At 54.5% G+C, this 27,954-nt stretch overlaps 1 protein-coding gene and 1 pseudogene across 2 annotated transcripts in view; both read left to right on the forward strand.

Annotated features, from left to right (window-relative positions):
- The window catches only part of LOC129017720 (tumor necrosis factor receptor superfamily member 13B), a 32,484-nt gene extending 31,191 nt beyond the window's left edge, over window positions 1-1,293 (forward strand). For both annotated transcript variants that reach the window (XM_054458398.1, XM_054458399.1), the window contains 2 exons: window positions 329-514; window positions 1,043-1,293. In XM_054458398.1, coding sequence (XP_054314373.1) covers window positions 329-514; window positions 1,043-1,293 — 437 coding nt within the window. The remainder of the gene's footprint in view (window positions 1-328; window positions 515-1,042) is intronic.
- A 73-nt stretch (window positions 1,294-1,366) lies between these two features.
- Window positions 1,367-27,954, forward strand: part of LOC129017503 (TBC1 domain family member 28-like) — an 81,460-nt pseudogene continuing 54,872 nt past the window's right edge.

A 27,954-nucleotide genomic window follows, 5' to 3' on the forward strand; every position in this document is an offset into this window, starting at 1 on the left:
GAGCATCGTCTGTTCGTTTGTCGATTCACCCATCAGCCCATCTCTAGCGCTGTCCCAATTACAGCCCTAGCAAGTGGAGACAACAAGAAGGCCCAGCTCACGTTTCCAGCTTCGAGGCCTTAGGAAGTTGCTGCCAGGATGTGGGGAGGGATCAACTTCCTCCAGGATCCAGAGAGCATCCCAGCAGCCTCAGGGTCAGGAAAGGAGCCCAGCCTCTCCAGGAGCCAGACAGGCTCACAGCAGGGGGATGCGGGCATGTAGATTGCTTGAGCCTAATGAGAGGAAGAGGAGGAGGCACTGCATAGAGGGGTCTCACACTGTCTTGCAGCTCTCCCGGGGCTGAAGCTGAGTGCAGATCAGGTGGCCCTGGTCTACAGCACGCTGGGGCTCTGCCTGTGTGCCGTCCTCTGCTGCTTCCTGGTGGCGGTGGCCTGCTTCCTCAAGAAGAGGGGGGATCCCTGCTCCTGCCAGCCCCGCTCAAGGCCCCGTCAAAGTCCGGCCAAGTCTTCCCAGGGTGAGTGCATGAAACCGGGGTCCTCACCCTTCTCACTGCTTGGGTGACAAGCCTCGGGCCATCCCTCGGTCCTGTCATTGCCCCTGTTTCTAAGTAGAGAGGCCCAGGGCTCATCCCTGTTACTTGCTATAGCTTGATAAAATCAGGTTAAGACATCCTGGCAGACAGATACCTGGGAGAGTGGCACCCAGGAAGGGTAGGTGTGGGGTGTCAGTCTTCAGGTTTGCCTGGGCCCAGGATTCTCCGGATGCAGGGCCTTCAGGGCTAAGCCCAGGAGGAGGCGTCCCTTTGCGGGGGGTGTCAGGCTTGGTGCTGGACAGAAGTGAGAGTCAAGATTTGCCTGCCCACCCCTGCCCTGGCACAGGTTCTGGTCGGCAACTGGGGGACACTGACACCGGCCTGGGGGCGTTCTAGGTCGGTGATTGCCCTTAGCTCTTGCATTGGGGGAGAGTGGGGCTGCCCACACAGTCACCTCTACCCTAGTGCAGGGCCAGGCCTGGCCCACGCCCTCCACTCTTGCCTCTGCAGATCACGTGATGGAAGCCGGCAGCCCTGTGGGCACATCCCCCGAGCCAGTGGAGACTTGCAGCTTCTGCTTCCCCGAGTGCAGGGCGCCCACCCAGGAGAGTGCAGTCACGCCTGGGACCCCCGAACCCACTTGTGCTGGAAGGTGGGGGCGCCACACCAGGACCACAGTCCTGCAGCCTTGCCCACACATCCCAGACAGCGGCCTTGGCATTGTGTGTGTGCCTGCCCAGGAGGGGGGCCCAGGTGCATAAATGGGGGTCAGGGAGGGAAAGGAGGAGGGAGAGAGATGGAGAGGAGGGGAGAGAGAAAGAGAGGTGGGGAGAGGGGAGAGAGATGGGGAGAGAGATATGAGGAGAGAGACAGAGGAGGCAGAGAGGGAGAGAGAGACAGAGGAGACAGAGAGGGAGAGAGAGATGGAGGAAGAGAGAGATAGAGAGGAAGAGAGGCAGAGAGGGAAAGAGACAGAGAGGCAGAGAAGGAGAGAGGCAGAGAGGGAGAGAGGCAGAGAGGGAGAGAGGCAGAGAGGGAGAGAGGCAGAGAGGGAGAGAGGCAGAGAGGGAGAGAGGCAGAGAGACAGAGAGGGAGAGAGGGACAGAGAGAGATAGAGCAGGAGGTCGGGGCACTCTGAGTCCCAGTTCCCAGTGCAGCTGTAGGTCGTCATCACCTAACCACACGTGCAATAAAGTCCTCGTGCCTGCTGCTCACAGCCCCCGAGAGCCCCTCCTCCTGGAGAATAAAACCTTTGGCAGCTGCCCTTCCTCACTGCATTGTGGTTGGGTCTTTGATGAACCGAGACATCTTGTCTGTCACTTTCCTGGGCACAAGGCTCCACTGAATGCTGCCCCCTTGGTTTGGGAGGCCCTATGGTGCCCCCATCCCACCAGGCTCTCGAGGAAGCTTGTGACCTTGGGTTGAGCCCTAAGCAGCCGGGTACCCGCTGGGGCTCTGCTTCTCTCTTCCACTGAGAGAGAGAAAGAGACCAAAGAAAGGTCTGCAGGGAGGGTGCCTGTGCAAACACCCAGGGAACCAGGGGCTTCAGCCATCTTCATTTCCTTACAGACACACATTCCCTGCCATGCCTCCTTAGTAAGGGCATGATGCACAGTGTGTGTGTGTGTGTGTGTGTGCGCAGGTGTGTGCATGCGTATGTGTGTGCATGTATGTATGTGTGTGCATGTGTGTGTCTGCGCATGTATGTATATGTGTGTGTGTTTTGGGGGTGTGCAGTGGACAGGAAGGGGAGGGCAGCTCTAGCTGAAAGCTGTGAGTCTCTCTGAAAAAACATCGAGATTCCTGGGACCACAGCAAGAGAATGTTTTCATTTGCATCCACTTTTTGTTAGCATTTAAAGCTATATCTTGAGTAGCATGTAAACCTTAAGTAAACTATTCTTAGAAGCATTTTCACAGTAAGATAAATCCATAATAATGTACATTGAAATTATGCACCCTGCACCTCCCAAAATTATCTTGCAAACCTGCACCCACCAAAGGATCCCGTAGCGCACTTTGGGAGGTGTAGACGGGAAGCCTGGGGCTCTGTCGCTCGTTCCATCTTTTCACCAGCTGTGGGCTACCAGGCTGCATTGGTTTGCTAGGGCTTCCTTAAAGTACCACAGACTGGGCACCTTCAGCAACACAATCTCACTGTCTCACAGTCTTGCAGGCTGTAGGTCCAAGATCAAGGTGTCAGCAGGGAAGGTCCCTTTCCAGGGTGGTGTGGGAAGGCTCTGTTCCAGGCCTCTCTCCTGGCATGTAGGTGGCCTTCCCTGTGTCTCTTCACCTCGTCTTCCCTCTGTGTGTCTCTGTCCACATTTCCTTTCTAAGGACACCAGTCGTTAGATTGCGGGTCCCCCTACTGACCTCATTTTTCATTTTAACTTATTTCTATAAGACGAAATCTGTAAATGAGATCACATTCTCAAGCACTGGGGCTAAGGACATCAACACAGGAATTTCAGGGGACAAATTCAACCCATCACACAGGCCCTCCCCGAGGCCACCTCTGCGTCATCTTTGTCTACAGGCAAGTTGGCATCTAAAAAGTGTTTGCCCAAGACATGCGTCTGGCCCATGGTATAGCCAGTCCACACGGCCAATGGTGACATCCGGGTGGCATTGTTTCCTCACCGCCATGCCTCACGCAAGCAGCTGCCTTCTTATAACAGGGTGGACACAAATCCCGGAACTGGCGCAGATGCTTGCTGGCTGTGGGTGAAGTAGCCCCACGTCAGTGTCCTGCAAAGATGTGGCTTAGAATATTATGGCTTGTGTGAAAGATACGCAGATTTCTACTCCTTCCGATCTGTGGTTTCAAGTTCTGCTCGTCTGAACCCAAGGGGCTCCGTAGTGTGCCTCTGGAACAGCCAGGGTGTTAGGGGTGTTGAAAACACAAGGCACCCAGGCTCAACCCCAGCTTCAATCACACAAATAATCTTGTGGTGGTGTTTCTTTGGTCAGTTTTTTAAATTGATCTTTTGTACTTTTTTTTTTTTAGAAAGGGATCCTTTGGTAGAAAGAAAATCTGAAACTCTAAATATTGTTCATTTTATCTATGTATTGTTGGTCCTTTCCCCAAAATATATCCTGATTCCAGCCACTTGTCATGGTAGCTTTAATCTGAGCTCCCATCGTTTTTCGCCTGGATTACTGTACCAGCCTCCCCACTGGCCTCCCGGCTGCCACCTGGCCCCTCCCCGGGGCTCAGCAAGATTTTTCTGCAAAGGACCTGGTAGTAGCATCTTGGGCTTCGTGGACCCTGTGGTCTTTGTTGCACCTACTCAACAATTACTCAGCTCCGCCACTGCAGCCCCAAAGCAGCCCCAGACAAGAAGTGAACACAGGGGAGGAACTGTGGCTCCAATAAACCTTTATTCACCACGACAGGAGGGGGCTGCATCTGGATTGTGGGCCATAGTTTGCCAACCCCTGCCTGACTTCACGGCAACACTGACCTTCGTATTTATGCTTCTTAAAAACATGTCTAAGCCAAGTGCAGTGGCTCATCCCTGTAATCCCAACACTTCCAGCCGAGCCTGGAAGATTGCTTGGGGCCAGGAGGTCCAGATCAGCCTGGGTAACACAGCAAGATCCCATCTCTACAAGAAACCATTTCAAAAGCAGCCAGGCATGGGGGCCCACACATGTAGTCCCAGCTACTCAGGAGGCTGAGGTGGGAGGATCGCTTGAGCCTGGGCAGTCAAGGCTGTAGTGAGCTGTGTTTGGGCCACTGCACTTCAGCCTGGGTGACAGACTGAGACCCCCCCTCTCTCTCTATTATATATATATATATATATATATACATACACACATATATATATATCTGTATGTATATTTGTGTGTGTGTGAGAGAGAGTGTGTGTGTGTAATGGTTGTCTGCAAGAAACACCTTTAATTAATCACAGCCAACCCTCAAATAATACGCATAGTACAGGACCCTTACAACGCTACACTCCCAACTCTTCTCCCCACCCATCTTTTGTTTTCTTTCCTTCCACGGATTCTGTGACATCTTCATTGACTCTCCTCATTGACTCTGCATGAAGGGGATTCCTGGTGTGGGAAGGGTAGCTGGTGAGAAATGAGGTATCAAGAAACTAGCAAAGGGTCTTCTGGCTGTCTGTGGACAGTTCTTGTGTGGTCCCCAGCCTAGTCTCAAGGGTTCTGGGCCGGTCACCCTGCAGCCTCTGTGCTGTGTCTCTAGATCCGGGCTCTGAGGGAAGGGCCCTGGGAGGCCCAATAGAGCGGGGTGCCTTGTCTGACAAATGTCCCCCCGTTCCTCTGGCTGTGTGGCTCAGGAATAGGCCCAGTGTGTCCAGGTGGTGCCAGGCCACCTCACTGCCCCTTTGAGATGGGCCCAGAGAGTTTTGTGGGGTGAGCATGAAGCTGGGCTCCCAAAGCCTGGGGCCGAGTGCCCCTCCCTGTGTCCCAGAGGAGGGGCCCTGACCTGAGAAGACCCCCAGTGCCTGGCTTATGGGTGCCAATGTGGGGAGGGGTGGCTCTGAGGACTGAAGGGGGTCACTGAAAGAAGACTTTGAGCTCCATGGCTCAGGGACCTTGGCAGTAGAGGCCTGGTCAGCAGAGACTAGGACACTGGGACTTGGTCACAAAAAATATGATCAGAAAGGGCATGGCCATCAGAGAGTTGGTCAGGGGGCCTGGTCATTGAGGGACTGCCAGTGAGGACCTGGTCACTGGGTGCTTGGTCAATGGGTCTTGGTCAGTGGGGACCTGGTAAGTGGAGATCTGATTACTGGGGGCTTGGTCATCAAGAGGCTGTCAGTCAGGACCTGGTCAGTGAAGAACTTGTGGTGGGGCACTGGTCAGCAGCGGCCTTGTCGGGGGGTGCTTGGTCAGTGGGGGCCCAGTTAGTGGGATCCTGGCCAGCCGGCCGCTGGGTGACCTCATGCAGGGGTTTGTCCTTGGAGCTTGCTTGCCGCCATCTGTAGTGGGGATGAGTCACGTCACCCCGGAGGGCTACTGGGAGGAGGAGGTGAGCAGGTGTGTGGAATCCGGCCCTGCCACACAGATCTAGCATTTATACCCTAGTTGAGTCCCCTGCTAAAGAGGGGGCCTGCCCTCTGCCCTCGATCCTCAATTCTCTGCACCCCACCCACAGGACTGCCCCACCTAGGGAGGGCTGAGGTTGGGGAGCACCTGTGGACACTCTGATGCTGGCCACAGGCCCAGGGCCAGGGGTGACAGTGACAAGGACCTGAGTGCGTACATGAATGCGGCCACCTGGCCCAGCCACAGAAGCAACACATCATATGCACACATGTTCACCCACATACGTGTGCACGCTCACATTCACAAACACACTGCATGCACACATGTTGATGCTTCAGGGGTGGAGGACGCTGACTCTGGGCCCTGCTGACCCAGGCGGGGGCCCATTGTGATGGGTGCCATGACCCTGTAATGTCACTGGTGCTGAGTACCCACCCGCCTACCCGGCTGCCTTCTCTGTGTCTGGAGCTCTTGGAGACAAGATACACAGCGGTCTCTGGTTCTGCTCAGAGGAGGCTTTCTTAAATGAGAGGAACAGTTGGATCAGCAGACTCAGGTGAGTGTGACCTGCTCTGTTCCCTCCCTGCTGACCTGGGACAGTCGCTACCGGGCGGTGCTGGCCTCTGGGCAAGTGCCGAGGAGGGTCATCCCTGAGCACTCACTAGGTAGGTGCCTGTTCTGCACTGACGGTATAGATGTTCGTCTTGCGGGTCGTCACAGTGACGCTGGTGGGGGTGGGTGCTGTCCCCTAATGTACCCATTCCACAGGTGAGATGTCTAGGGTCAGAGAGGCAGTGACTGGTCCAGAGACCCAGATGTGACCCTGGGCCATGCTCTTAGCCCTGCCCTGTGCTATGCTGGACTCAAACCCTGACCTCTGTGGCCTCCCTGCCCTGGATTCCAAATCCACCCGGAGTTCCAGCCCCTGTTGGGGCAGAGTCTGGCCCTGGAAGAGCCACTGGGACAGAGCTCCTATGGGTGAGGTGGAGGGGGTGGTCCTCGGTCCAAGTCTGTGCCCTAAGCTGGGTCCCCACGGGAGGTCTCACCAACTCAGACTTCACATGCGGTCACTGAGGGTCATTGTGGGACCCACTGGACACAGAGGGTCCCTTGTCTGCCAGTGGGGTGAAGAGCCTTCTGCCCTTGGGCAGTTGGGTAGGGGACTTTGAGCACTGCTGCTCTGGGACATGGGCAGTGGGGACCTGGGCAGCGGGGTCCTCGTCATCGAGAACATGGTCAGTGGGAGATTTGGTCATCATGGGTTGGGTCAGTGGGGGCCTGGTCAGCAGAGACTTGGACACTGGGGCTTAGTGAAAATATGATCAGTGGGGAAATAGTCACGGGGCCTGCTCAGTAGGGCCTGACTAGCAGAGGCCTGGCCAGCTGGCCACTGGATGACCTCAGACAGCGGGTTTGTCCTTGGAGCCTCTTTGCCTCTATTCATAGTGGGGATGAGTCATAGCATCGCTGAGCACTCGCCAGGTGCAGGTTCTGTGCTGACCTTGTAGATGGCCTTTTCCTTCATCCCCACAGCGACTCCGTGGGGTGGATCCTGTCCCCAAATGTAGCCATTCTACAGGTGAGATGTCTAGAGTCAGAGAGGTGATGACTGGCCCAGAGACCCAGATGTGACCCTGGGCCCTGCTGTCAGCCCTGCCCTGTGCAGTACTAGACTCAAGCCCTGACCTTTGCAGCCTCCCTGCCTTAGATCCCAAATTTCCCTGGGGTTCTGGACCCTGATGGGGTGGAGGGGGTGATTCTCAGTCCAAGTCTGTGCCCTAAGCTTGGTCCCCACAGGAGGAGGTCTCACCAACTCAGACTTCAGGTGCGGTCACTGATGGTTGCTGTGGGACCCACTGGACACATGGGGTCCTTCGTCTGGGAGTGGGGTGGGGAGCCCTCTGCCCTCGGGCAGTTGTGGAAAATGAAGGAGCTCTAGAGGGCTGCCTGGAGGGTGATGATCGTCCCTCTTGGTCAAAGGGGTTGGGGACTGGAACCTTCTCTGTGTGATCCTCTAGAGGTCTTGTCTTCCCTTTGCCCAAGTATTCCCAAGGAGGATGGTCCCCCTGGGTGTTCTCCAGGACCACGGCCCCAGAGTTCTCTTGTTTTTTCCTTGGTGATCCAGGAAAACGAAGCCCCCTTCTGTATTGACAGCTGGGAATTGTGGAGTCCACCGTCCTCCACCTGAGACGGGGTCTCCACGAGCACAGAGGCTGCTTTGGACTCAATAGGTCATTTTTCCCCCAAACCAAATGCCCTGCTGCTTAGCTGGTGTTGTTCCTGAAGCGGCTTCACCAGCCAGAGTGCGTGAGAATTGGAGCAAAACGGAGCAGTCACCAGATGTCTTGCTTCCTACAGAAAAATGGGCATCTTCATGGTCCTAGAAGGATCCCAGGAGGCTGATCCTCTAGAGATGTCTGGTTCCTGACCCCAACTGCCTCCAGGTGCCTGGAACAGCCCATCATGGGCCCTTTACCCTCAGCAGGTGGATGCCATTTGTCCTGCCAGGGCAAGTGTGTGTCTGTCTTAGGGCATTTGGGAACAATGGGCCTCTCTGTCCAGGTCCCCCTGTGTTCAAGTCCTCAGGAAGGAGCCCACTCCTGGTCCAGAGCAGGGACTCTAGAGACTAGGGCATGGGTGGGAATACTGGGTTTAGCTCTTTGTCTCGGGGAGCAATGGTGGAATGGGGCTCACCTGTCTGGCCAGCATTTGGGGGTCTGGTGGGAGCCATTTGGGTGTTCTCTGGAGCTCTCGGGTGCGGCACAGCCTTTGGATGACTTTGTCTTGCAGGATGGAGATGGATGAGGATCCGGATATCCTGCCCACCCAGGGGCAAGACAACATCATCATTACTAAGTATGAGCAGGTACAGGTTGGGCCACTCCCTTGAGGAAGGTGGGGCCTCACCTCCCCTACTGGTCAGAGCCTGGTCAGGGGGTCCTGGGCTTCCCAGGATCACAGGGTGAAGACAGGCTCTCCATGCCCTCAGGACCCCAAGCCCCTCACCTTGCCCCTCTCTCCCTGGCCCTTGCTGGGTCACAGGGACGCTGAGCTGGGGCAGCAGTGGACACAGAGCATGAGCGTGTTGACATCTGGAAATTCACCAGTCGCCTCTCGGTTGTGTGGCGAGTCCTCTGTCCCCCCACCCACCAGTCTCACCTCAGGGACAGGTTTTGTTTTTAGAAAGGTCTCTCTGAGGTAGGGCAGGTTTCCCTGGCTCAGGCCAATCTCCTCTCCAGGGTCAGAACTCCTCCCTGCCTCTCCTGCAAGTCCGGCCTGTGGTCAGGGTTAGGGCAGAGCCTCGAGGCCCATCTAGGGAGCTCGGGAGAGCGGGTGGGACAGAGAGGGGGCTGGGTCAGCCCCAGGGCTCTCAGCACTGAGGTCTCCACATCAGCAGGAGAGGAGGGGGTAGCCTAAGGGTCTGGCCCTGTCACCTTGGGGCCTGCCCTGGTGAGATCTGAGGGTGGTGGCCACAGGGCAAGGGGACACCTGGCCAGGCCTGTGGGCAGTTGTGTAGCAGGTCTCCAAGGGCTCAGGGGGCCCACTGGGGCATCCTATAGGGAGGGGCATGGGGACAGCAAGGGAGGCTGGGGGGCAAGAAGGGTAGGGCCTGTCCTGGCCATCTCACAGTGAGGCCAGGGGGGCAACAGAGCCTGCAGCTGAAGGCCCCGGGAGTGGTGCTGGGAAGGGACCTGGGCTTGGTAAGGGAGCCCAGCCTGGAGCCGGCCCCTCAGGACTCACAGGATGGAGTGAGGGAGGAGCCTGGGGTGGGGGGTGGGGGCGGTGAGCCTGTGAGACCTGCCACTTCTGGGATGGACCTGAACCAAGCTGGCCCAGGGTGGAGCTGATAGTCTGGGGAGGAAAACAGATGGGGTGGTCAGGGAACAGCGGCTCACCTGGGACCCCTCAGTGGGGGTGACTCAGTCAGTCCCCAAGCTCTACGTGGCCCCCCAGAGACTCTGCTTCCTGCTGGCTCAGTCAGCACCGCAGAGGGTGGATGGGGGAGGCTGAGTCGGGGCAGGCGGGACAGTAGTGGGAGGACAACCAGGCACCCCATGTCCTGGCTGAGGAGGCTGAGGGCTGAAGGCTGACTGCCCTGAGAGCCAGCTGAGGCTGCAGGCGGGGTGGTGGGGCCAGCCCCACTGCCTGCAGGGCCCTTGGTCACCCGTGTCACCCCAGACTTCTCCCCAACAGCGCTGAGCAGCCCAGTGAGAGACCTGGGGGTCTCATACCTAGGCTCTGACAGGAATAGGGGCCTGGAAGGGCCAGGGTGGCCAGACAGAGGGTCACATCTCTGTGGCGGGCAGGATGGGGGAAGACGGGGAACAGGCAGGGTCTGCGGCCAGGATGCAGGGAGAGGCAGGTGAATGCTGGGAGGTCACACCCTGCAAGGCCTATGGGGAGTGTCGGGTGGGACAGGTCCCAGGTGTGTCCTCAGGGCACTAGGCAGCTCTCAGGCCAGGCTCCCTGGACTCTGGTGGGTGATGTGGTCACTCATGAGGCACTGCTGTCAGTCAGGGCTCAGCCACCCACCTTGGGTGGCACCCATCTCGTCTCAGGACTGGACTTTCTCAGCTCCCACAGAGGGTGTCACCCCCAGCCCAGGAGGAGCAGCCCCGTTGTGCAGCCCAAGGCACCCCACAGGCCCCAAGTGGCCCCCTCCAGGCCAGCCTCGAGCTCCCTCTTCTTCAGGGTCCTGGTGCCTCGTGGGCATCAGCTCCACAGGGAGGCCCTTGCCTTCCTTCCCTGTCTGTGCCTTCTCCTGGGCTGAGACTTAGGGTGGATGGGGAGGGCTGGGGCCCTCTCATGGATGAGGATGGCTCCTGGCCCAGGCAGGTCCTCAGCTCTGTCTGGGTTGCCTTACAGTGAGACACAGCTGCCCGCGTCAGTGCCCTGGAGGTGAAGGTAAGAGCTTGTGCCTGCTGCATGGGAGACTGGTCCAGGGACACGGAATCAGGAGTGCTCAGTGAGATGGAGGGGGTGGCCCGTGGGCCCGGGCAGTGGTAAGTGGGCCAGAGCTGTCCCCAGGAGGGGCGGTCTTTCCTGATGGACTCTGTTCCCATGAGCTTTTGACCAAAACCCAAATCAAAAACCACAGTCTTGGCTCAGAGGTCACTGCCTGTCTGCACCAAGTCCCCAGCTAAAGGCTGGGGCCTGACCAAAACTCGGGGTTCTGTGGCCTGAGGATGGTGTGTCCTGGCATCACCAGTCCAGACCATCAGCCCCAGTTAGTTCAGAGGGTCTCAGCCCCCGGGGTCTGCTCTTTCCTGGCTCCTTCAGGGCCCCAAAACCCAGGACTCAGCATCCATGGGCCACTGCCGGAGGCCTGGCAGCTCTGCTAACTCCATCATGGCTCATTTGACAGCAAAGACGTCAGGAAATAAAATGTACTGACAAGTGGCTGAAGATGCTTGGAGACTGGCCAAAATATAAGAACAGCAAGAAGGTAACATGGTGGCTGGGCCTGGTGGCTCAGGCCTGTAACCCCAGCACTTCAGGAGGCTGAGGTGGGCAGATCACTTGAGGTCAGGAGTTCCAGACCATCCTGGCCAACATGGCGAAACCCCGTCTCTACTAAACATGCAAAAATTAGCTGGGCACGGTGGCGGGTGCCTGTAATCCCAGCTACTCAGGAGGCTGAGACACGAGAATTGCTTGGACCCAGGCAGTGGAGGTTGCAGTGAGCCAAGATCGCGCCACTGCACTCCAGCCTGGGCGACAGGAGAAAGACTTCATCTCAAAAGAAAAAGAAGGTAACGTGGGGAGGGAGTGGCCTCCGTGACTCCTCTCTGCAGAGTCAGGAGACAGGCGCCCATGGCCATGACCTGGCACCATCTGCCTCTCAGCAGATGGGTGGCACTCCGTCCCCACCATAGGACAGCAGGCCTGTTTACCAGCTTTCCTCCCCAAGTCACTACACATCCTGTCTCACTGGAGTGTTTTTCTGTCTGTAGCTATCTCGACGCATGTACAAAGGCATTCCCCTGGTGTGAGGCAGGGCGTGGTCACGCCTGCTAGACATCGATGAAGTCAAGTCCCAGAACCCAGGAAATACAAGGTAAGGCTCTCCCACACTCAGCCAGGGCAGGACAAATAGGCCAGGCTGTATCAGGAGCCCAGGACTCCAGCCGGAAGGAATGTCAAGCCCGGGTTGGGGGTGGGGGCTGTGGTCAGACGCACATGCTGGGCACAGATGGTGACTCAGGCACCACAGGTGCGCTGGGCTCTGCTGACCCTCCCTGGCTTCAGAAACAAGGCAAAGAAGGAACTGTCTGCAGAAGGAAACCTTCCTCCCTTCCTTCCAGAAGTGCTGACTGTGGGGTGACTGCTGTTAGGGGCAGGGAATCTTTTGTGCGTTCTGAGGCTGCTTCCTCATCTTGGCCCTGCCCTACAGGTCATGAAGGAGAAGGGCAAGAGGTCCTCCAGGATCACCCACCGCATCAAGGCAGATGTCAGCCACACCCTACAGAACCACCTGATGTTAAGAGTATTCCCGGGCAGCGATATTTCTGGGCCATGTGCCCATACTCACAGGCATGGGTGCCTCTCGGGGGTGTTGGCACTTCTTGAAAATTCAGTGTTTGTGACCCACCAGGATGTAGTAGGCAGGACTCAAGCTCACTTGCTGGCATGGACACCCAAGCAAGGGGTCAAACTGAGAGAGAAAAGCCCAGACTCCTGGTGTCACCTGGACCTGACCACCATGTCTCAGATGAAGAAATGACCTTCCCCTCCTGGCATTGCCCCAAAGCCCAGGAGCTTGACAGGGGCACATGCAGATGGTCCTGGCAGGAGACAGGTTTGACAAGTTGCTGAGGTGCCTGATGGGCCAGGCTCTTGTCATGAAATGAGTTTGCATCCTGAGGAAGCCTCTTCTTCACCAGAAACCAGACAGAGATCCAATTTCCCCTTTGCCTGAACCCCGTAGGAGTGCAGCAGACAGGAAGGGGGTCACCCAGGTGGCTGTTCCTGCTCGGCCCCCACTTTCCAGATCATTTCAGGCAAGGAGAGCTGCTGAGCCGACTCCATGGGCTGCCACATGGGGTCTGGACCCAGCCGCCCTCCTGTGCCGGGCAGGCAGCCCTTGAGCTGTCGCAGGACCCTTTGTGTAGTGGTCAGCACCCTGCCGCCTGCCCTCGTGGTGGGTGCACTTCACAGGTGCTGCTCCGGGCCTGGCATAGTGGCCTCCCCAGCCTGGCCCAGGGGAGGGAGGATGAACAATCCCTGACTGTGCCCTTTAGGGCCATGAGCTTAGACGCTCGCTGCAGGAGTCCCCCAGGCTCCTTGTCAGCTGAGTCATATGTGACCTGTTCAGTCCTCATGCCCACCCCAAATCCCCGGGGGCCTGTGGCAGGTGTCCCCAAGGATCTCTGCCATCTCTGGTGATGTGAGTCCTCCCAGGTGGTCTCAGCCCTCCCAGGTGACATCCTTCCATGGTGACTCCAGCTCTCGCAGAAGGTGGGCTACCACAGGGACCTGAGCCGCATCACCGCCATCCTCCTCCTGTATCTGCTGGAGGAAGATGCTTTCTGGGTGCTGGCTCAGCTGCCGGCTGGTGAGAGGCACTCCCTGCAGGGTAGGTGGACAGCTGCCCCCGGGGTGTTACACAGTCATGCCAGGGGACGGCCACTCTGGCCGGTGATCCCAACTTCCAGTCAAGGTGCTTTCCTTGTACCCCAGCTTGTTTGGAGCCTCCAGGATGTCCCTGCTGAGGTCCCACAGCAGCCTGGGTCTGGACACGGACCCTCAAACCTCAAGCCAGACACCTTTCATCCCTAACATCAGAGAGCATTGATACGTTTTCCTGGCCACCCTCTGTTGCCCGAAGCCAGCCCCGACTTTGTGCAGGCGCCACTCACCTCCCTGAGTGTCCTCCTGCCTCCCAGCTGGCTGTGCTCCCAGCCATCCTCCCTTCCTATGGATGGGCCGACGAAACCAAGATGGCAATGTCTGCCCATCCCATGTCTCCCAGCCTGATCCCACATCCAAGAGGTGGCCACACAGCCCCCAGCTCCCACCCCGGTCTCCCCACTAGCACCTGCCTGCCTCGGCCCTACCTCATGGTGTCAAAGGCAGGCTGCCCTCCTGGCGCCTCAACCCAGGATGCCGCTGGGCAGCGCCTCCAGCCAGGGCCCTCCTCCCCAGGGCTGAGGCTGCGTGATGGGGTCACCAGATGGGAGGGAGGGAGGCCTCGGGGTCCAGGGTTCCCTGCCCTGCCCAGCTCTTCCAGCTGATGCCTCCACATCTTGGGCGTGGGCTCTGATGGGGTGATGGGTCGGTGGCTTCTCAGTATTCTACAGCCCAAATACTGCCCAGCTCCGGAAGCTCCTATCGCACCAGGAGCAGGTGCTGCACAGGTCCTTCTCAAAGATCATGAGACAGCTGGTGAGTAGATGACACCCTCTGCTCCTCCCCATAGGCCCTGGGCCCCACAGGCCAGGGGAGGCTCTAGCCTCTCACAGAGCTGACAAGAGGCCAAGTCCCAACCACAGCCTGACCTGGGATGGGGATTCTCTATGGGTTCGGAGTTGGATTTCCTTTTCCTGCCCTGGCGGAGGCAGAGGCGCTGGGACCAGGGCCAAACTCTGGTTTAGCAGGGCTAAGGGAATTATGTCCACTGGGCATGTGTGCATGGGGCAGGTGTTGGAGCCCTGGCCACCGCCCTGGGTTCTGCTCCTTGAGGAAGGGTCTACAGAGGGGCCTGGAAGTGGGAGGACTTCAGGGCAGCCCAGGGGGCCCTGAGCACCTCTGCTCCTCCCTTCAGGGCAAGGAAAGGCTGTGCATTGAGGGTTCCATGCTGACGAGGCTCCTCTGATGTTTCCTTGATGGGGTAAGGAGGCACAGGGAGACCCCAGCCCAGGGACCCTCCTGTCCCGCAGTGCCCGGCATCCCCAGCCCAGGGGTCGAGCTCTCCCAGGAGGACTCAGATCCCCTCTAGCCTGCAGGAGGCACAGGCAGTTCCCTGCAGGGCACGTAAACCAGGCTCTGCCTGAGAGGGGGCATCCCACAGCACAGGCCAGGGCTCAGGCCCAGCCTCATGGGCAGACTGGGGCAGGACCCAACTTGGAGGGGCCCAGGGAAGCCCCAAGTCCTCAGGAAGCCTCTCCTTCCAGAAGCCACCTCACTGCTGAGATGAGTCCCCCATGAGGAGCTGCAGAACCTTGTCTGACCACAGCCTCATGGAGGGGTCTCATCCCATGGAGAGGGGTCCTCAGCACTCCAGGGGACGGAAACCCCAATGGGTCCTGCTCAGGCCACTGGCCCCAGCCTGGAAAGGCCAGGTCCTCCCACACCTGCTGTCCCCACAGAAATCCTTCGGGCTCACCCTGCGACTGTGGGATGTGCTCATCTTGGAGGGCGAGTGGGTACTGACAGCCATGGCGCATGCATCATTCAAAATACACAAGGGTAAGTCCCATGTGCCTGAGGGTGCCCAGGGGAACACGTGAGGGAAGCGTCCTCACACTGTCACCATGACTCTCTGCTCCATCCGAGCAGAGGGCCTGGCCTGGTGGGCTGGGCAAGGCATGATGACACTGAGCCCATCCCCCACATGACCCAGATGAAAGTCAGGAGTGTGGTGAGCACTTCCCTGCCCGGCCTCCCCCAGCTGTGGCTTCCTGTGCACAGCTCGACCCCGGGGTGGCCAAAAAGGACCCAGCACCACACAGTGGGAGGTAGCCCTGGTGGAAATAGGGTGCGGGCACTGACCCCTCCCAGGGAACCCTCCTGGCCTGATGCCCGCCCTCTCCCTAGAGCACCTCATGAAGCTTTCCTGGAGCACCGTCTGGGAGTTTCAGGAGCGACTCTCTCAGAGCTGGGCCCTGGAGGACAACACAGTCCTCAGGAACCTTCAAACCTCTATGAAGGAACTCACAGGAAAACACTGGGGCCTGCCACCCCCAGGTGGGCTCCAGCACGAGGTCCCCTCCCGAGTCTCCCTCTGGGGCAGTCAATGGTGGGGGGTGCCCTGGTCCCATCAGCCCTCCTACCTGGCCTTCCTCCTGCACCTCTTCTTCCTCCTCTTCCTCCTCTACTCTAAGAGAGTCAGATGGGTCTGCCGCTCCTCAGGGCAGGTGCTGAGCGCGTGTGTGTGTGTGCTGGACATGCTGTGTGGACAGGCAGGGGCCATGGTCAGGACCCCAAAACACCCCTCCCCCACTTTCCACACTGTCCTCCTCTCCTCCTCAAAGGGCCCTGAGGGACACTGGGGCAGTCAGACCCAGCTGTGGAAGCCCCCACCCCCACCTCCAAGCAGCCTCAGAGAGCAGCAGGGACCCCTCATTCTTGAGTGCCCCTCCAAGGGTGTCAAGCCAGGGAGACAAGAGAATCAGTGTCCCTGACCCAAGAGGATTCAGGCACAGGATGGGGGAAGCCCTGACCCAGAGCCAGAACCAAGAGTTCAGCTGGGCATGGGATTGGTCCAGCCCTAGCATGGGGTGAACAGCCTGGAGGGCAGAGGGGAACCCATGCCCGGGGCCTTCTCATGCTCTGTGGAGACAGGCCCCCATGTGTGGTGGCAAGGGAGCTAGGTGACAGTGCAGGTCCCTCCCACTTGAGTTCTGAGTTGGGGCTGCCGAACAGCCCTGAGGTGAGGGCATGAGGCAGGAAGCCCTGAGCCAGCCTGTACCCTGGGGGCCATTTCAGGAGCAACGTGAGGTTCCCTGAAAGCTCCCTGACCCCAGACTACGCACAGTCTTCGCCCTGAGATCAGCAGCCTGCGGGGGCATCCTCAGTGTCAGGGACCCCGAGGACTCCAGAGACCCAAGCCTGTGGGGCCCAGCCCTGAAGGGACCCGATGAGCTTGGTGAAGATGCCGACCCCGTCTGTTTCTTTTTTTTCAGGAGAACTCAAGCGAGGGTCCTCGAGGGTGTCTCTTGGCATTGGGCCCCTCTGTGAGGGGGACAGATTGGCCCTGCCCAGCCCACCAGCTCAGTTCCAGTGGCTCAAGCCATCAGCCAACCGGGACAAAAGCCTTGTCCTCCCCCAGCCTGGCCTGACAGGGTTGTTTCCATGGCCGAGGCCAAGGCCCAGCAGCACGAAGGGGCTTGCCCAGAACCCAGGGCAGCAGGCTGCTCTCTGGATGGCCCAGAGGATCAAGATGTGGCCAGCCTGTTTCCCGGTGAGGTCAGGCCTTGTATTACATAAAAATACCTGTGCTGGGACTCTATGCCACACCTCTGCACAGACCTGGATGCTGGGATCCATGGTTTCCCTACTACAATTTTGAACAGGGCTACAGGGTCCCTGTCACTTCAACATCTTACCTGGACAGCCCTGCAACCACAGGATGGGCCTGGCCCAGCAAGCCCACTGGGACCCTGACACCAGGCCCTGCCCAGGCTTATGACAGAGGAGGCAGGTCAGGAGACACCCCAGCAACAAGGCGGCACCTGCCTGCGATGCCCCTCAGTAGAAGAACATGGCATGGAAGGAGCCCAGGTGGCACCCGCCCAGCTGCCTCACAGCCCCAGATGGCTGCTGAATGGGCCTTGGAAAATCCCATTCAGGGGGGCTTGGTCCCATCAAGGCCTCTGGAGGGAAGGCTAAGCATAGGGTTCCTGTGGCCCCAGCCAGCCAGCCAGCAGCGTGCCCTGGGGCCTCTGACCCCACCTGTGAGTCCCAGGCCCAGAGGTCCCTGGCTTCAACTGGAGTCCTAGGAGGAGAGGGGCACCAGAGGCACCACGGGCTCCCAGGGTGACCACACAGGGGACCAGGGCACTGTGAGCCCTGATGTTGTAAGGATTCACATCAGAGAACCTGGGCAAGACGGGAGCCCGTGCAGTAATGAGGATGTGGAGGGCTGGCTCAACGGGGCCAACAGCTGTGAACACTGCTGCCTCCTCCCAGCCTCATCGCTGCAGTGCAGGCAGTCTGATCTCTGGAGCCCAGCCCAAAGTGTCCCGAGTGCCCCGGCTTCATATGCCAATACGCCACCCAGAGGCTTCGAGGCCCTGCCTGCTGCACACCTGCCTCACCATTGCTGAGCACCCCATCTGATGATGAGAGACTTGCTGTGGATTCCTGGGCCAGCACCACTTCCCAGGAGGACCGGCAGGCTGCCTGTGGGCAGGCCACCCACACTGTAGAGGGGGCTGAGATCAGCCTTCACTGTAGGAAGCCCCTACCTGGACACAGACTTGCTGGCTCTATCTATCACCATCACGGCAGCCTACATCGCATTACTTGTAACCAGGGCGCCCCATCCAGGTCGGTCTGCCCTGGCTGCTGTTTTCCCTCTTGCCACCCTCTCTTTGACTGCTTGTCTCAATAAAAGGAGAACTGGCCAGTTTTCAGAATAAACTGTAGCTTTATTACGACATAGGAGAGATTACAAAGCATTAGGGGAGGAGGAGGAGGAGTGACACAGCTGCTCATAATGAGAGGGGAAAGGAAAGGGTAAACATCTTGGTAAATAAAGTCTCCAACCACAGCACAGTCATCGGAATTTTTTTCTTAATTAATTTTTATTTTCAAACTTACAGTCAATGAAACAGTCACTTAAATTGTCGAAAGAACAGCAATTTTACAAATGAAAAGCATACACACCAAGCCATATCATGAACCAAAATAAAATTTGAAGGCCCCCCACCTCCCCTGTGACCATCTAAATGTGTCACACACATTTGAACCAGACTGACTCCATCTTGAATAAGGTCTAGGTAAGATAAGTCTGACACCTACTGGGTTGCATTTGCAGAAGGTTACACATACTTAGTCATAGGATAAGACAGGAGGTCAGCACAAGATACAGGTCACAAAGACCTTGCTGATAAAACAGGATGCAGTAAAGAAGCTGGCCAAAATCCACCAAAACCAAGATGGGGATGAAACTGACTTCTGGTTGTCCTCTTGCTCATTATACACGAATTACAATGCATTGGCATGCTAAAAGGCACTCCCACCAGGGCCATGACAGTTTACAAATGCCATGGTAACATCCAGAAGTTACTCTCTATGGTCTTGTCAATGAAAGAGTCAAACTCTGTAAAATGTTTGAAGAGATTTATTCTGTGCCAAATATAAGTGACCATGGTCCGGGACACAGCCCTCAGGAGATCGTGAGAACAGGTACCAAGGTGGTCGTGGTGCAGCTTGGTTTTATACATTTTAGAGAGACTTGAGACTTCAATCAAACATATTTAAGAAATAAACTGCTTTGCCTCCAGGTAGCAGTCTTCAGAGAGAGGTTATAAAATGTTTCTTATCAGACTTTAGGTCTGTGCTGATGTTAATGCTGGGGAGGTATTTTGATGGTTATTTCTTGATGATATGCTATACAAGGGTCGATTATTCATGCCTCCCCTTTTTAGACCATACGGGGTAACTTCCTGACGTCACCATGGCATTTGTAAACCGTGACAGGTGCTGGTGGGAACGTAGCAGTGAGGATGACCAGAGGTCACTCTTGTCGCCATCTTGGTTTTGGTGGGTTCTGGTGGGTTTTGGCTGGCTTCTTTACTGCAACTTGTTTTATCAGCAAGGTTTTATGACCTGTATCTTGTGCCGACCTCCTATCTCATCCTGTGACTTAGAATGCCCTAGCTGTCTGGGAATGCAGCCTAGTAGGTCTCAGTCTTATTTTACCCAGCCTCTATTCAAGATGGAGTTGCACTGGTTCCAACGCCTCTGACAAGAGTAACAAAGTCCCTGCATTTTAAAATTCTATACATGCAGCTTTTGTCCTGCAGACTATTCAGCAAGATAGAAACCAAAAGCTTGTACCTCTTCTAAGGAATACTTCCACTCAACAAGGACTGTTCTGCAGTAACCTTTAATTAATGCAACTAACAGGAAATAAGACTATAAAACACTAGACAATTAAAATTTAGGAATGTTTTCTGCTCTTTGAACAACTGTATGCTATGGCTACTTAAACACATTTTAAACAATCACATCCTAAATCTTATTACTTATATCAACTGAAGCAGTAAGTGCACAATTTCAAAAGTGGCCCTAACTGCAGAATGTCACAGCTAAGTTTTAATCACATGCGGAGAAGGCTGTGGACCATGGGGAGAGGGCCGGGCGCTTCTCAGCTCACACTCTGGGGTAGGTGATTACCACAAAGACTGAGGGGCATCCAGTTTGGCTCCGGGTTCATTTACATGAGGAGGTTGGAACAGCACCTGCTGACACCAATATCCGGCATAGTGCAAAGCTGAGGGACAGAAATAAAGAGTCATCTGGCCAAAACAAAAGACAAACTAGCACCAGAGACCGCAGCTAACCCAGGCTAATGCCATATCTTTGCTCAGTCCTGGGCGTGTGAAAGAGCCCTGATTTGGTTCTGATGGAGCACAGCCTTCTGGCTAGGAGACATGCCCCTGCCGTGTGGGTGACGAAGGCTTCTCACTGTCACAGGCAGTCCGTGAGCATGGCGGTTCCCCACACGTGGCTGTCCCCATTCACCACGCTGCCCACACTCCCTGGGCTCAGGGGCCAGACAGAATGGAAGAGCCAGGGAGATCCAAGCTGATGTCCCAGAAAAGGTCTACGGTGGTGGAGACTCCACTGGTAGCAAAGAGAGAGAACAATGCACACCTAGGGCCTGGTGGCACAGCCCTGAGACTGATGAGAAGTGCTGGGAAGGCCAGCCCACCAGGCTGTTCAACTCAGTGAACCACCAAAACAGGTCTTTGTCCTCTAAAAGACTGCAAGTTAAAATTAACCGGTAGGATATCGCCTACAACTAGTTGTGTCAGCCCAGAGGCCACAGGTAACCTACAGGCAGCCAGGTGCCCTGTTACCTAAGTATAGGGGTTCTCAGAGCATGGCATTTGAATCAGCTTCATCAGCATCAGCTGGGAACTGATTAAGAGTGAAGAGAAGCCCCTGCCCCCCACTGACCTGCTGAATCAGAAATGCCAGCATGGGCTTTAGGAAGACCTGCAAGTGACCAGCCCACACTCGTCTGAGAATCACCCTCAGTCTCTCTGCCTGTATGGATGGACTTCAGCTGCAGGTCCCTCACCCTGGGATCTCCACCGTGAGGAGTGGGGAGGAGGCAATCTTGGCTGAAGTCATTCAGTCCTAGCCTCCCACTTCCAGCCCTAAGAGCTGCCCCCACCAACTATCAACACCACACACCTCTGAGTACCTCAGGAGGGTGCCACCCTGGGGCCAGGCTGTGGGACTATGCTGTGGGAGAAGCCAAGGTCCCATGAGACCCCAAGAGAAACTTTGAAACAAAAGGCCTGGATTGGCATCAAGAGAAGATCTAACCCAGGCTCAAGGCAGCACTGGGAAACGAACAGCTCTATACCGCATCCCAGCTCTGGCTATTTCAGAGCAACCATCAGGCTGGGCAGGGGTGGCTCATGCCTGTAATCCTAGCTCTTCGGGAGGCCGACATGGGTGGGTCACTTGAGGCCAGGAGTTTGAGGCCAGCCTGGCCAACATGGTGAAACCCTGTTTTTACTAAAAAATTAGCTGGGCATGGTGGCATACTCCTGTATTCCCAGCTACTTGGGTGAGCTGAGATCACACCACTGCGCTCCAGCCTGGGTGACAGAGCCAGATTCTGCCTCCAAAAAAAAAAAAATCTCCTTTTGGAGACTCCCCAAGGGGAAGGAGACTGTTGGGAAGTTAGGCTGTGTTTAGGGGATGTTCAGAAGCCTCAGGCCTGGTAACCTGGGGGACCCCAGAACCACCAGGGCAGGCAGAAGCCTCAAAGCGCAAGCTTAAGAGGGCCCCAAGAGCTTGCTGTTCACTGTGACGGGTCACAGAGGGCTAGCTGGCATGCGGCTGGAACTATTAATACTGCCTCTCCTCTTAAAAATACACTAGGAAGAGCCTCTCTGAAGTCATTAGTTATGGTGTTTCTTATTGGAAAAAATACGAGAATAACATCTACAAAGAAATCAAATGAGTGGCCCAAACTCTATTCTGCACGAGTGCACACACGCTCGCTTTGCTTCCTCTTAGAGGAAAACATCCTGCTCTGACCCCTGGATGGGCGCGGGTGCAGGAGGGTAAAGAGCGCGGAGCCCCCTTTTGAAGTGTGTGGGTAGAGCAAGTCTAGGGCTGCAATGAGGAGTGAGTGGTTTTATGGGATGATAGGACTTTTTTTTTTTTTTTGAGACGGAGTCTTGCTCTTGTTGCCCAGGCTGGAGTGCAATGGCATGACCTTGGCTCACTGCAACCTCCACCTCCAGGGTTCAAGCGATTCTCCTGCCTCAGCCTCTGAGTAGCTGGGATTACAGGTGCCTGCCACCATGCCCGACTATATATATATATATATTTTTTTTTTTTTGAGAAGGAGTCTTGCTCTTGTTGCCCAGGCTGGAGTGCAATGGCGCGATCTTGGCTCACTGCAAGTTTGCCTCCCGGGTTCACTCCATTTGCCTGCCTCAGCCTCCCGAGTAGCTGGGACTACAGGCACCCACCACCACGCCCGGCTAATTTTTTTTGTATTTTTAGTAGAGACGGAGTTTCACCATGTTAGCCAGGATGGTCTCGATTTCCTGACCTTGTGATCCACCCGCCTCAGCCTTCCAAAGTGCTGGGATTACAGGCTTGAGCCACCATGCCCGGCCATTTTTTTTTTTTTTTTTTTTTTTTTAGTAGAGACAGGGTTTCACCATGTTGGCCAGGCTGGTCTCCAACTTCTGACCTCAGGCGATCCGCCCACCTCTGCCTCCCAAAGTGCTGGGATTACAGGTGAGCCACCGCCCCAGCCAGACGGCCAGACGATAGAACTTTTATGGTGTTTACCCTTTCACTCTGCAGAGGCATCTGACCACTTCTCACCACCTTCATGCCTGCTTCAAGCCACTCTCGTCTCTCCCTGGGGTCATTGCAATTCAATTCTAACAGGTCTCCCAATTTCCCAGTGGTTGTCCCTGTAGCTGCTCTCAGCACTGCAGCTGGAGGGAGGCACCCTGTGAACTCTGAGTCAGATCATGCCCCTTCCCCTCAAAACCCTTCCCTGCAACGCCCACCCTACTGTGGCAAAGCCAAGGACCTCGAAAAGCACCCAACCCCCCCATAATCTTGACCTCCTCCCACTCATCTCCCTTACCCCATTTTTTCCCGCTCTCACTGACTTCTTTGCTGTCCCCACAACTGGCCAGGCTCCCACTCAGGGCCTGGCTCTGTGCCATCCACTTGCAATGTTCTCAGGGCCCTCCACGCCCTCTGTAGCTCCTTGCTCAATTGGCCCCTTCTCAGTGACTCTTCTTGACCTCCCCACTTGAAACTTCAAATCTCCCCAATACTGCTCCTTGTTCCCCAGGTGCCCTGGGTCTGGACAAATGCTATGTGGGAGTGGATGCTTCTAGAAGCATACGGGCCAAGGCTCATGGCTGGATAAGCATCTGAGGTGCCACAGCCCAAATGGACATTTCCTGACCTTGTTATGTGAATTAAACTTTCGAAAAGTTATTATGATATGACTTACATCTGCTGTGAGCGCACAGCTCCAAAGACTTACAGATGGAACTCGCCAGCCCCCAGATCATGAAGCAGAACACGCCCAGGCCCTCCCAGCACTGCCCCTGCAACCACAGCCTGACTCTGTAGGCCGGCCTCCTGTGCTTTACACAGAGGGAATGATAACCACCTCAGTTTTTTAAAATGAACTTTTACTTTTACTTTTTGAATGACCTTAAATTTACAGAAAAATTAAACAGATACCACAGAGTTTGCCTATGCTTTCCATCCAACTCTCCTTAAGAATGACATTTTGCATAACCCTGGCACATCTGTCAAAACTAGAAATGTAGGCCAGGCGTGGTGGTTCATGCCTGTATCCCAGCATTTTGGGAGGCCAAGGCAGGAGGATTATTTGAGGCCAAGAGTTCAAGACCAACCTGGGCAATACAGCGAGACCCCATCTCTACAAAACATACTAAAAAAACCCCAAAACAATACAGTCAGCTGGGCACGGTGGTGCGTGCCTGTGGTCCCAACTATTCAGGAGGCTGGAGTGGGAGGATTCCTTGAGCCCAGGAACTACAGGCTGCAGTGAGCTACAACTGCACCACTGCACTGCAGTCTGGGTGACAGAGCAAGACCCTATCTCAAAAAAACAAAGAGGAAAGGAAAAGGAAAAAGGAAAGGGAAGAAAAGGAAAAAAGAAGCAAACGGAGAATGAGGCATGAGCCTCTCGTGGGATTTATTCCTGCTGTTTACAGTCGGAAACCCAAGGGCAACACTGTCCAGGGAAATGCTGAGGCCCAGCTGACAACACGTGCTGGGCTCCAGAGTCTGCACCGTCACCTCAAAGAGGCTTTAGCCTCTCATCTCTCTCCTCTTCTCATCCAGGCTGTCTCTACAACAGCAGTGCTCAACCAAGATGCTTCTGCCCTCACCATCAAGAGACAGGTAGCTGTGCCTGGGGACACTGGGGTTGTCTCAATGACAATGTGGGGGGTGATCTACTGGCATCTAATGAGTAGAGTCCAGGGATGCTGCCAACCATCCTAGGATGCACAGGACAGCCCCAAAACAAAGCTGATGTGCCACCCCATCCCCTTTCACAACTGGACCACTCCTCCCTGGGGTAATTATGAGACTTCGTACAACCACAAGCAAAATCCATTTGTTTTACAAGGAACACACTGGAGACAGCACCCACTCTGAGAACTTCACGCTACAGAAGGGTTTTGTTTTTGAAAACCGAAACTACAGAATAAATACCCAGAGAGAGGGAGGGAAACTTCATCATATGGGTTCAAATGAGCAACCTGAGTATTCTCGGCTCCTGGTGGAAAGGGAGGTGCTAATCTCAGGCAAGCCCATCTCCTGTGGCACCTGCCACAGCTTGGTTTTGAGCTGCTCCTTCCACTCCTGGCACAAGAGGAGCAGATACTTGGGCGGCCCCATGACTAACTGGGCAGCCAAGACCAAGACTCTTATGCACGCAGATGCCCCCTGGTGGCTCCCCCTCCACCAATGCTGGAGGAAGCTGGCCACCGGCAGCTGCTCCCAGACTCAGGGGCCTGAACTCCTCCTCTTCTCTCACCTGGCTGGGAACTGTGCCAGCTGAGGGCCTCAGAGCGGGTTGTGATGAGTTTCTGAGCGTCAGAACCCTTGAATGGGGCTCCCAGACCTATTCGAGGCTTCCCCAGCTGTAGGAAACCTGTGGGGCACAAGGACAGGTCACTGGGTTCAGGATGAGATGAACTGGGTTCCAGTCCTGACACTGTCCTGACTGGCTGTGTGACCTGGAGCAAGTCACTTAACGTCTCTGAACCTCACTCTCCTACCCACTGAAATGAGGAAGTCAATGTGTTGAGCAGGGTTTGGTGAAAATGTTTCTCTCCTGGATCCTGAGTGGTGGCGTAACTGACTACATGTTCTCTGGAAGGGGATTTGGTAACATGAATCTAGAGCAGGGGTCTTAAACTCAGGTGCCCCTAAGAGCCAGGTAGGTGATGTAATAGAGGGAGAGCCCATTAGCACAAGGGCAAGGGCAGCTCTGAATTTTTTTTTTTTGGAGACAGGATCTTGCTCTGTCACCAAGGTTGGAGTGCAGTGGTTCGATCTTTGCTCACTGCAGCTTCTACCTCCTCGGCTGAAGTAATCATCTCACCTCAGCCTCCCGAGTAGCTGGGACCACAGGTGCAGGCCACCATGCCTGGCTAAGGTTTTGATTTTTTTTCCTACAGACAAAGTCTCCCTATGCAGCTCTTAAAAAATATTTTTGAGGTAAAATTCACATAAAAATTACCATTTTATTTTTTTTTATTTATTTTGAGATGGAGTTTCACTCTTGTTGCCCAGACTGGAGTGCAATGGCACAGTCTTGGCTCACTGCAACCTCCACCTCCTGGGTTCCAGTGATTCTCCTGCTTCAGCCTCCCGAGTAGCTGGGATTACAGGTGCCTGCCACCATGCCCGGCTGCTTTTTTGTATTTTTAATAAAGACAGGGTTTCACCATGTTGGCTAGGCTGGTCTTGAGCTTCTGACCTCAGGTGATCCACCCGCCTCGGCCTCCCAAAGTGCTGGGACTACAGGCGTGCCTGGCCTCGGTACCATTTTTCAAGAGCCTGGCTCTTCCCTATTGAATGATCTTGGCACTTTTGTCAAAAATCAACGAACTTTATATGTGAGGGTTTATTTCTGGACTCTCAATCTGTTCCATTGATTTCCATCTCTCTCCTTATGCCATGACCACACTCTTTTCATTACTGTAGCTTGTAATAAGTTTTGAAACCAGGAAGTGTGAGTCTTTCAACTTTGTCCTCCTTTTTCTTCTTTTTTCTTACTTTACTCATTTTTTAATTTTTGAGACAGGGTCTCAGTCTCACCAAGACTGGAGTACAGTGGTGCAATCATAGCTCACTACAGCCTCAAAGTCCTGGGGTCAAACCATCCTCCCATCTCCGCCTCCCAATTAGCTGGGACTACAGGCACATGACACACACCTGGCTATTTTTTTTTTTAATTTAATTTTTTGTAGAAACCAGTCTCGTTATGCTGCTCTGCTGGTCTCAGACTCCTGGCCTCAAGTAATCCTCCAATCTCAGCCTCCCAAAGTCCTGGTATTACAGGCATGAACCATTATGCCCAGCTTTTTTGTCCCTCTTCTTCAAGATTGTTTTGTTTCTTTGGGATCCCTTGGAAATCCACACCAATTTGGGGATCAGCTTTTCTATTTCTACAAAAAAGGCCATTGAGATTTTGATAGAGATTGCATTGAGTCTGTATTTTGCTTTGGGTGGTATAGCATCTTAACAATATTAGGTCTTCCAATCCATAAACCTGAGCAGTGTTTACATGTATATAGGCCTTTAATTCTGTCCAGCAATGTTTCGTAGTTTTTGTGCACAAGTCTCTCACCTTAAATTTATTCTGAAGAATTTTATCCTTTTGGTTTCTATTGTAGGTTGGTTTGTTTTAATTTTCATTGCTAGTGTATAGAAATAAAACTGATTTCTGCGTGTTGACCTTGTACTCTGCAACTTTGCTGAATTCCTTTATTAGTGCTAGTAGCTTTCTACTGGATTTTAAGAATTGTCTTTATGTAAGGTAATTTCATCTGTGAATAAAGAGTTTTACTTCTTCCCTTCCAATATGATGCTTTTTATTTATTTTGCTTGCCTAATTTCTCTGGCTAGGATTCCAATACTATGTTAAACGTAAGTGGTAAAAGTGGGCGTTCTGACCTGTTCCTATGTTAGGTGAAATGTTTTCAGTGTTTCACCACTGAATATGAGGTTGGCTGTGGGTTTTTCATAAATGTGGTTTATCAGCTGGGCATGGTGGTTCACGCCTATAATCCCAGCACTTTGGGAGGCCAAGGAAAGTGGACAGCTGGAGCCCAGGAGTTTGAGACCAGCCAGGGCAACATGGTGAACCCTGTCTCTACAAAAATATAAAAATCAGCCAGGCATGGTGATGCATGCCTGTAATGCAGGCATGTGTCACCACACCCAGCTAATTTTTATATGTTTAGTAGAGAAAGGGTTTTGCATGTTGGCCAGGCTGGTCTTGAACTCCTGGCCTCAAGTGACTTGCCTGCCTCAGTCTCCCAAAGTGCTGGGATTACAGGTGTGAGCCACTGCACCTGGCCTTCATGGAACCATTATTAATAATAATGGCCAAAATGCAGAAACAACCCAAATGTCCACCCACTGATGAATGGATAAACCACATATGATATATCCATAAAATGGAATATTATTTGGCCATAAAAATGAACTGCTGATACATGTTATAACACAGATGACCTTTGGAAACATTATGCCAAGTAGAAGAAACTAGTCACAATACACCATATATTGTGTGATTCCACTCATGTGAAATGTCCAAAACAGGTAAATCTATAAAAACAGATAATAGATTAGTAGTAGCCTGTGGCTAGGGAGGAATGAAGACTGACAAAGTTTCCTTTTGGGGTGATCAAAATGTTCTAAAATTAGATTATGGTGATGGTTGCATAACTCTGTAAATACATTAATACTAAAAAACATAGACCCGTACACTTTAAACAGGTGAACTTTATGGCACGGGAACTATATTTCGATAAAACTATTTACTCAAGGGGAGGCAAGCACTGGGCAGCTGGAGAAAAAGAAGGAAAAAAAGACTTTCTATCATATCTTTCAATACTTTCTGGGTTTCAAGCCACCTGACTATACTATCTATTCAAAAGCAAGTCTGAAATCAAAGGATACAAAAAAAATTAAAGACAGATCCCTGATTCTCCTCCAGTTTGGGCTGGGGAGTGGAGAGGGAGGGAGCTACTGCACACCCTGCCATAGTGTGAAGCAGTGGCTGAGTGGAAGGCCGGTAGCAGGTTCTATTGGACAAGAGCAGCTCTGGGGAGTTTCCAGGACCCATTCATGGCCTGGAAGCCACCAAAGCCACTGGACCTGAGGGGGAGACAGTGCCTTATTGACCAGATGGCAGTTGCCCAACTGACCAGAGGAGCTGTCCGTGCCCTTCCTCTTCTA

The sequence above is a fragment of the Pongo pygmaeus genome, chromosome 19 (genome assembly GCF_028885625.2).
Source record: "Pongo pygmaeus isolate AG05252 chromosome 19, NHGRI_mPonPyg2-v2.0_pri, whole genome shotgun sequence".
NCBI classification, from domain to species: domain Eukaryota; kingdom Metazoa; phylum Chordata; class Mammalia; order Primates; family Hominidae; genus Pongo; species Pongo pygmaeus.